At 59.6% G+C, this 9,930-nt stretch overlaps 1 protein-coding gene across 1 annotated transcript; it reads left to right on the forward strand.

Annotated features, from left to right (window-relative positions):
- Positions 1-2,791: 2,791 nt before the first annotated feature.
- Positions 2,792-9,347, forward strand: KCNA7 (potassium voltage-gated channel subfamily A member 7). The gene is made up of 2 exons (XM_041414279.1): positions 2,792-3,396; positions 8,510-9,347. Exons 1-2 carry the CDS (start codon positions 2,876-2,878, stop codon positions 9,345-9,347), a joined length of 1,359 nt encoding a protein of 452 aa, XP_041270213.1. The 5' UTR covers positions 2,792-2,875.
- Positions 9,348-9,930: the final 583 nt, after the last annotated feature.

A 9,930-nucleotide genomic window follows, 5' to 3' on the forward strand; every position in this document is an offset into this window, starting at 1 on the left:
GACCCCGCGCTCCCTCCGGCCCGGCCGCTCCGCGCGCGCCTCCCCCCGCGCATGCGCGGCCGCCGCGGCGCCAGCGGAAGTGAAGGAGAAACCGGAAGTGGCGGCGGCGGAACGGCGGGGAGGGGCCGGTAACGGCTGAGGGGGGGCGGGGCGACAAAAGGGGCGTGGCTTGAGCTTGAGGCGGGGATAACGGGGATGGGGCGTGGCCTGCTGAGCCGGTGTTAGGGGCGTGGTTTAGCCGTGGCAACAGGGTGGCCACGCCCCTCCGCCGCGCCCCATAGCAACGGGGGCGGGGCCTCTTCGTAGCAACCGCGGTTTCCATGGCAACCGGGCCATCCTCTGTGTGTGCGCGCCCCCCTCATAGCAACGGGGAGCACGGCGAGCCGTTGCCATGGTAACCAGGGTTACGCCCAGCAATTGGGGGGGGGGTCGGGTCACCTCGTGCCGTTACCATGACAACCGAGGTGACATTTCCCCCCCCCGCCGCGACAGCCAGGGTGTCACCAATCGTCCCGTTGCCATGGCAACCACGGGGGGGGGGGAACACACCCCCCACCCCCCCCCCCCCCCCGCCCCCCCCCCAGTCACTGGGGTGTCCCCGTGTCCATGGGGGAGGGGTGACACGCATTCCCCTCCCCCCACGGAGGTGTCCCCCCCCTTTCCTTGGGGACACTCGGTGACACCGGGGGGGGGGGGGGGAAGACCCGGGTGTCCCACTGACCCCCACCACTTTCGGGACACCCGGCAACNNNNAGGGACACCCGGGTGACGTGGGAGGGGGCACGCGGGGACGGGGAGGGGGGTTGGGGACACCCCCGGGACAGGGGTCAGGAGGGTTGGGGACAGCAGGGACAGGGTGTGGGGACACCCCCACCCCCGGGTGGCAGGGGACAGCTGGCGACAGGGGCTGGGGTCACGCCGTGGGGACAGCAGGGGCGGGGTTTGGGGACAGCCGGTGACTGACAGGGGCTGGGGACCCCCTGGTGGCACCGCGGGGACAGAGGGGACCCGCGGGTGACAGGGGTCGGGAGGGGTGGGGACACCCCGGGACACAGCGGGGGACACCCGGGCAGGGGGGCTGGGGACAGCTGGGGACAGGGGACACTCAGCGACAGGTTTGGGGGGACCCCAGGAGTTGAGGGGTCCCCCAAATCTTTGGGGTCCCCCCCGTGAGACCCCCGAGGACCACCCAGCTCTGCTGACCCCCGACATCTGTGGGGTGCCCCAAATCTTTGGGGTCACCCCAAGGGTTCCCCAAGGCTTCGGGGCCACCCTGGGACCCCCCACAAATGTAGGGGTCCCCCAAATCTGTAGGACCCCCGAGATCCTGAGGGTTCTCCAGTACCGTCAATCCCCAAATCTTTAGGGTCACCTCGGGACCCCCAAAATTTTTGGGGTGTCCCCAACGCTGAAGAACCTCGAGGTTCCTCCAACGTTGTAGAACCACGGTTGGATCCCCAAAAGTTTGGGGTCCTCCAACGTTGTAGACCCCAAATACTTCAGGGGTCCCCCAAATCTTTAGGGTCCCATTGGGACCCTCAAGAGTTTTGGGGTCCCCTCAACTTGTAGGGACCCCCCAAAAGTCTTAAAAACCCCAAAACCTCTCGGTCTGCCCCCAACTCTGAAGAACCTCGAGGCTCCTCCAACGTTGTAGAACCACGGTTGGACCCCCAAAAGTTTGGGGTCCTCCAACATTGCAGACCCCAAATACTTCAGGGGTTCCCCAAATCTTTAGGGTCCCATTGGGACCCTCAAGAGTTTTGGGGTCCCCTCAACTTGTAGGGACCCCCCAAAAGTCTTAAAAACCCCAAAACCTCTCGGTCTGCCCCAACTCTGAAGAACCTCGAGGCTTCTCCAACGTTGTAGACCCCCAATATTTTAGGGGCCCCACAAAATTTTAGGGTTCCCCAAACCTTTAGGATCCCATTGGGACCCCCAAGAATTTAGGGGTCCCCTCAACTTGTAGGGTCTTCTTGGACCTTGGGGTCCTCCAACATTGCAGACCCCAAATACTTCAGGGGTTCCCCAAATCTTTAGGATCCCATTGGGACCCCCAAGAATTTTGGGGTCCCCTCAACTTGTAGGGACCCCCCCAAAAGTCTTAAAAACCCCAAAACCTCTCGGTCTGCCCCAACTCTGAAGAACCTCGAGGCTCCTCCAACGTTGTAGAACCACGGTTGGACCCCCAAAAGTTTGGGGTCCTCCAACATTGTAGACCCCAAATACTTCAGGGGATCCCTTTAGGATCCCATTGGGATCCCCAAGAATTTAGGGGTCCCCTCAACTTGTAGGGTCTTCTTGGACCCTCCAAGAGTTCAAAAGGTCTTAAAAACCCCAAAACCTCTCGGTCTGCCCCAACTCTGAAGAACATCGAGGCTCCTCCAACGTTGTAGAACCACGGTTGGACCCCTAAAAGTTTGGGGTCCTCCAACATTGTAGACCCCAAATACTTCAGGGGATCCCTTTAGGATCCCATTGGGATCCCCAAGAATTTAGGGGTCCCCTCAACTTGTAGGGACCCCCCAAAAGTCTTAAAAACCCCAAAACCTCTCGGTCTGCCCCAACTCTGAAGAACCTCGAGGCTCCTCCAACGTTGTAGAACCACGGTTGGACCCCCCAAAAGTCTTAAAAACCCCAAAACCTCTCGGTCTGCCCCCAACTCTGAAGAACCTCGAGGCTCCTCCAACGTTGTAGAACCACGGTTGGACCCCCAAAAGTTTGGGGTCCTCCAACATTGCAGACCCCAAATACTTCAGGGGTTCCCCAAATCTTTAGGATCCCATTGCCCGAGCCGCGGGGCGCCCCCTCCTCGCCCAGGCTGCCCTCGGTGCCCTCGGCCCCGCCCGTGCCCCGTCCCGGGGGTGCCCACGCGGGCATGGGGGAGCCGCTGGGCTGCTGCGAGCGCGTGGCCATCAACGTGGCGGGCCGGCGCTTCGAGACCCTGGTGCGGACGCTGCGGCGCTTCCCCGACACCCTCCTGGGCGACCCCCGGCGCCGCCGCCGCTTCTTCGACCCCCAGCGCCGCGAGTACTTCTTCGACCGCCACCGCGGCGCCTTCGGGGCCGTGCTCTACTACTACCAGAGCGGGGGGCGGCTGCGGAGACCCCCCGACGTCCCCCTGGACGTGTTCCTGGAGGAGCTGAGGTTCTACCAGCTGGGCGACGAGGCGGAGGAGCGGCTGCGCGAGGCCGAAGGCTTCTCGGTGGAGGAGCCGCCGGCGTTGCCGCGCGGCGGGCTGAGGCGGCGGGCGTGGCTGCTGTGCGAGCACCCCGAGAGCTCGCCGGCCGCGCGGGTGGTGGCCCTGCTGTCCGTGCTGGTCATCCTGGTGTCCATCGTGGTGTTCTGCCTCGAGACGCTGCCGCAGTTCCGCTCCGGCGCCGAGGGAGAGGTGAGCGGGGCGCTCTTCGTCGTCCTCATCGTCGCCGGTGTCGTTGTCACCATCCTCATCGTCCTCTGTGTCATTGTCACCCTACTCATCATCCTCATCATCCTCATCATCCTCATCATCCTCATCATCCTCATCATCCTCATCATCTTCATCATCTCTGGTGTCGTTGTCACCCTACTCATCATCTTCATGATTTTTGGTGTCATTGACACCATCCTCATCGTCCTCATCATCCTCTGTGTCATTGTCACCCTACTCATCATCCTCATCATCTCTGGTGTTGTCACCCTACTCATCATCTTCATGATTTTTAGTGTCATTGTCACCATCCTCGTCGTCCTCATCATCCTCGTCGTTGTCACCCTACTCATCATCCTCATCATCTCTGGTGTCGTTGTCAGCCTACTCATCATCTTCATGATCTTTAGTGTCATTGTCACCATCCTCATCGTCCTCATCACCCTCGTCATCTTCAGTGTCATTGTCACCATCCTCATTCTCATCATCCTCAGTGTCATTGTCACCATCCTCATCATCCTCACCATCCTCTGTGTCAATGTCACCCTACTCATCATATTCATGATCTTTAGTGTCATTGTCACCATCCTCATCGTCCTCATCGCCCTCTGTGTCATTGTCACCCTACTCACCATCCTCATGATCTTCAGTGTCATTGTCACCATCCTCATTCTCATCATCCTCAGTGTCATTGTCACCATCCTCATCATCCTCACCATCCTCTGTGTCATTGTCACCCTACTCACCATCCTCATCATCTCTGGTGTCATTGTCACCCTACTCAACTTCCTCACAATCTTTGGTGTTGCTGTCACCATCCGCATCCTCATCATCCTCGTCATCTTCAGTGTCATTGTCACCATCCTCATTATCCTCATGATCTTCGGTGTTGTCACCATCCTCATCAACCTCACCATCCTCATCATTCTCATGATCTTTGGTGTCATGGTCATCATTTCCATCATTGTCATCGTCTTCGGTGTCATTGTCACCATCCTCACCATCCTCACCATCCTCTTGTCACTTTGTGTTGTTGTCACCATCCTCATCCTCATCATCCTCATCGTCCTCAGTGTCACTGTCACCATCCTCATTCTCATCTTGCTTATTCTGTGTCTTTATCTTCATCATCCCCATCATCCTCAGTGTCATTGTCACCATCCTCGTCTTCATCTTCACTGTTCTCATCGTGTCCATCCCCATCTTCATCATCCCGGGTGTCATTGCTGCCGTCTTCATCATCTTCATCATCCTCATCATACTCAGTGTCATTGTCACCATCCTCGTCTTCATCTTCAATGTCCTAATTGTGGCCATCGTCACCTTCATCATCCCGGGTGTCATTGTTATCATCCTCATCATCCTCATCATCCCCATCATACTCAGTATCATTGTCACCATCCTCGTCTTCATCTTCAGTGTCCTCATGGTGGCCATCCTCATCTTCATCATCCCGGGTGTCATTGTCATCATCCTCATCATCCTCAGTGTCATTGTCACCATCGTCATCCTCATCTCCCTTACTTTCAGTGTTCTCATCATGGCCATCCTCATCTTCAGTGTCGTTGTCACCATCCTCAGCCTCATTGTACTTGGTGTCGTTGTCATCATCTTCATCATCCTCATCATCCTCATCGTTCTCGGTGTCGTTATCATCCTCATCATCATCATCCCCATCATCCTCAGTGTCATTGTCACCATCCTCATCTTCATCTTCAGTGTCCTCATCATGGCCATCCTCATCTTCATCATCCCAGGTGTCACTGTTGTCATCCTCATCATCCTCATCATCCTCATCATCCTCAGTGTCATTGTCACCATCCTCATCCTCATCTTGCTTATTCGCCATGTCCTTATTGTGACCATCCTCATCTTCATCATCCTCATGATCTTCAGTGGAATTGTCACCGTTCTCATCTTCATCTTCAGTGTCGTCATCACGGCCATCCTCATTGTCATCTTCATCATCATCTTTGGCCTCACCATCGTCATCCTCACCATCCTCAGCCTCACCCTCTTCATCCTCTCCCATCCCAGTGTTCTCTTCCTCACCTTTTCCCTGTCCTCCCCATCCTCATCTTCATCCTCCTGAATCTCAGCCTCACCATCCTCATCCTCACCACGCCGCGTTCTCCTGGTCACCGTCCCTGTGCTCATCCTCCTCCTCCTCACCCTCCTCATCCTCACTTTCCTCATCATCCTCATTCTCATGATCCTCATCTTCATCCTTATGATCCTCAGCTTCATCTTCCTCATCCTTATCTTCCTCCTCAGCCTCTTCATCCTCATCCTCACCACCGTCATCCTTCTGATCTTCATCCCCACCATTCTCACCACCCTCGTTCTCCTCATCTTCATCCTCACCATCCCCACCACCTTCATCATTCTCATCTTCATCCCCACCATCCTCATCCTTCTGATCTTCATCCCCACCACCCTCATCCTTCTGATCTTCATCCCCACCACCCTCATTCTTCTCATCTTCATCCTCATCATCCTCAGCATCCTACTCTTTCTCATCTTCACCCTCGCCATCCTCGCCATCCTCAGCCATTTTCTTCTTCCTCCTCCTCCTCCTCCTGGGCCCTTACCATGGGGCCTGGGGGTCTGGGTGGTCTCCAACCCCTGTTAACCCATATTTGGGGGTCTCCAACCCCCGTTAACCCCTCTGGCTGGTGGGTCTGGGGGTCTGGGTGGTCTCCACCCCCTGTTACCCCATATTTGGGGGTCTCCAACCCCCGTTAACCCCTCTGGCTGGTGGGTCTGGGGGTCTGGGTGGTCTCCACCCCCTGTTACCCCATATTTGGGGGTCTCCAACCCCCGTTAACCCCTCTGGCTGGTGGGTCTGGGGGTCTGGGTGGTCTCCACCCCCTGTTACCCCATATTTGGGGGTCTCCAACCCCCGTTAACCCCTCTGGCTGGTGGGTCTGGGGGTCTGGGTGGTCTCCACCCCCTGTTACCCCATATTTGGGGGTCTCCAACCCCCGTTAACCCCTCTGGCTGGTGGGTCTGGGGGTCTGGGTGGTCTCCACCCCCTGTTACCCCATATTTGGGGGTCTCCAACCCCCGTTAACCCCTCTGGCTGGTGGGTCTGGGGGTCTGGGTGGTCTCCACCCCCTGTTACCCCATATTTGGGGGTCTCCAACCCCCGTTAACCCCTCTGGCTGGTGGGTCTGGGGGTCTGGGTGGTCTCCACCCCCTGTTACCCCATATTTGGGGGTCTCCAACCCCCGTTAACCCCTCTGGCTGGTGGGTCTGGGGGTCTGGGTGGTCTCCACCCCCTGTTACCCCATATTTGGGGGTCTCCAACCCCCGTTAACCCCTCTGGCTGGTGGGTCTGGGGGTCTGGGTGGTCTCCACCCCCTGTTACCCCATATTTGGGGGTCTCCAACCCCCGTTAACCCCTCTGGCTGGTGGGTCTGGGGGTCTGGGTGGTCTCCACCCCCTGTTACCCCATATTTGGGGGTCTCCAACCCCCGTTAACCCCTCTGGCTGGTGGGTCTGGGGGTCTGGGTGGTCTCCACCCCCTGTTACCCCATATTTGGGGGTCTCCAACCCCCGTTAACCCCTCTGGCTGGTGGGTCTGGGGGTCTGGGTGGTCTCCACCCCCTGTTACCCCATATTTGGGGGTCTCCAACCCCCGTTAACCCCTCTGGCTGGTGGGTCTGGGGGTCTGGGTGGTCTCCACCCCCTGTTACCCCATATTTGGGGGTCTCCAACCCCCGTTAACCCCTCTGGCTGGTGGGTCTGGGGGTCTGGGTGGTCTCCACCCCCTGTTACCCCATATTTGGGGGTCTCCAACCCCCGTTAACCCCTCTGGCTGGTGGGTCTGGGGGTCTGGGTGGTCTCCACCCCCTGTTACCCCATATTTGGGGGTCTCCAACCCCCGTTAACCCCTCTGGCTGGTGGGTCTGGGGGTCTGGGTGGTCTCCACCCCCTGTTACCCCATATTTGGGGGTCTCCAACCCCCGTTAACCCCTCTGGCTGGTGGGTCTGGGGGTCTGGGTGGTCTCCACCCCCTGTTACCCCATATTTGGGGGTCTCCAACCCCCGTTAACCCCTCTGGCTGGTGGGTCTGGGGGTCTGGGTGGTCTCCACCCCCTGTTACCCCATATTTGGGGGTCTCCAACCCCCGTTAACCCCTCTGGCTGGTGGGTCTGGGGGTCTGGGTGGTCTCCACCCCCTGTTACCCCATATTTGGGGGTCTCCAACCCCCGTTAACCCCTCTGGCTGGTGGGTCTGGGGGTCTGGGTGGTCTCCACCCCCTGTTACCCCATATTTGGGGGTCTCCAACCCCCGTTAACACCCCTGGGTGGTGGGTCAGGGGGTCTGGGTGATGGATTTGGGGGTCTGGGTGGTCTCCAACCCCATTAACCCATGTTGGGGGTCTCCAACCCCATTGACCCATGGTGGGGCATCAGTTTGGGGGTCTGGGTGGTCTCCAACCCCTGTTAACCCATATTTGGGGGTCTCCAACCCCCGTTAACCCCTCTGGGTGGTGGATCTGGAGGTCTGAGTGGTCTCCAACCCCTTTTAACCCCCCTGGGTGGTGGGTCTGGGGGTCTGGGTGGTCTCCAGCCCCTTTTAACCCCTCTAGGTGATGGATCTGGGGGTCTGGCTGGTGGGTCTGGTGGTCTGTGTGATGGATCTGGGGGTCTGGGTGGTCTCCAACCCCCGTTAACCCCTCTGGCTGGTGGGTCTGGGGGTCTGGGTGGTCTCCAACCCCCATTAACCCCCTTAGATGATGGATCTGGGGGTCTGGGTGGTCTCCAACCCCCATTAACCCCTCTGGCTGGTGGGTCTGGGGGTCTGGGTGGTGCATCTGGGGGTCTGGGGGGTCTCCAACCCCCATTAACCCCCTTAGATGATGGATCTGGGCGTCTGGCTGGTGGGTCTGGGGGTCTGGGTGGTCTCCAACCCCCATTAACCCCTCTGGCTGGTGGGTCTGGGGGTCTGGGTGGTCTCCAACCCCCATTAATCCCTTTAGATGATGGATCTGGGGGTCTGGGTGGTCTCCAACCCCCATTAACCCCTGGCTGCTCCCTTTGCGTTTCTGCGCTCCGGATTTGGGAGTTCCCTCCCCCTTGCCCTCACCCCCCGCCTCTCTGCTCTCTCTCATTACACCACCCCCACGCCCCCTCCCCACCGCTCGGGCCTGACCGACCCCTTCTTCCTGGTGGAAACCATCTGCATCTGCTGGTTCTCGCTGGAGCTGCTGGTGCGCCTGGTGGCCAGCCCCAGCAAGGCGGCCTTCTTCCGCAGCGCCATGAACCTCATCGACCTGGCGGCCATCGCGCCCTACTTCATCGCGCTGGGCACGGAGCTGGCGCGGCAGCGCGGCATCGGCCAGCCCGCCATGTCGCTGGCCGTGCTGCGCGTCATCCGCCTGGTGCGCGTCTTCCGCGTCTTCAAGCTGTCGCGCCACTCCACCGGCCTGCAGATCCTGGGCCAGACCCTCAAGGCCAGCATGCGGGAGCTGGGCCTGCTCATCTTCTTCCTCCTCATCGGCGTCGTGCTCTTCTCCAGCGCCGTCTACTTCGCCGAGGCCGAGGACGCCGCCACGGCCTTCACGTCCATCCCGCAGGCCTTCTGGTGGGCGGTGGTCACCATGACCACGGTGGGCTACGGGGACATGGCGCCGGTGACGGTGGGGGGCAAGCTGGTGGGCTCGCTGTGCGCCATCGCCGGCGTGCTCACCATCTCGCTGCCCGTGCCCGTCATCGTCTCCAACTTCTCCTACTTCTACCGGCGCGAGCTGCGCGGCGAGGAGGGCGGGCAGGCGGTGCCCGCCGCGCCCTGCCCCCACCACCCCGAGACCCCCGGGGACGCCCCCGAGAGCCCCAAGGCTGCACCACAATGGAGTGGAGTGCACTGGAATGAACTGGGATGGACTGGGATGCACTGGGAGTGCACCACAATGGACTGGGATGCACTGGAATGAACTGGGAGTGCACTGGGATGGACTGGGATGGATTGAGAGTGCACCTGGATGGACTGGGATGCACTGGAATGAACTGGGAGTGCACTGGGATGGACTGGGATGGATTGAGAGTGCACCACAATGGAGTGGAGTGCACTGGGATGCACTGGGATGGACTGGGATGGATTGAGAGTGCACCTAGATGGACTGGGAGTGCACTTGGAAGGATTGGAGTGCACTGGAAGGAACTGGGATGCACTGGGAGTGAACCTGGATGGACTGGAATGAACTGGGATGCACTGGGATGGACTGGGAGTGCACCAGTACGAACTGGGCTGCACTGGGATGGACTGGGAGTGCACCAGTACGAACTGGGCTGCACTGGGATGGACTGGGGTGAACAAAACCAAACCGGGGGGGGCACAAGAGCCCCCACGGGGACACCGCGGCCGCCTGCTGCCCCCGTCGCTCCCAGTCCCTCCCAGTGTGCCCAGTACAAGGTCTCCAGCCTGTACCAGTGCCTCCCAGTCCCTCCCAGTCCCTCCCAATGCCTCCCATTCGCTCCCAGTCCCTCTCATTCGCTCCCAGTCCCTCCCAGTCCCTC

The sequence above is a fragment of the Onychostruthus taczanowskii genome, unplaced genomic scaffold (genome assembly GCF_017590055.1).
Source record: "Onychostruthus taczanowskii isolate IOZ18803 unplaced genomic scaffold, ASM1759005v1 scaffold449, whole genome shotgun sequence".
Lineage (NCBI taxonomy): Eukaryota > Metazoa > Chordata > Aves > Passeriformes > Passeridae > Onychostruthus > Onychostruthus taczanowskii.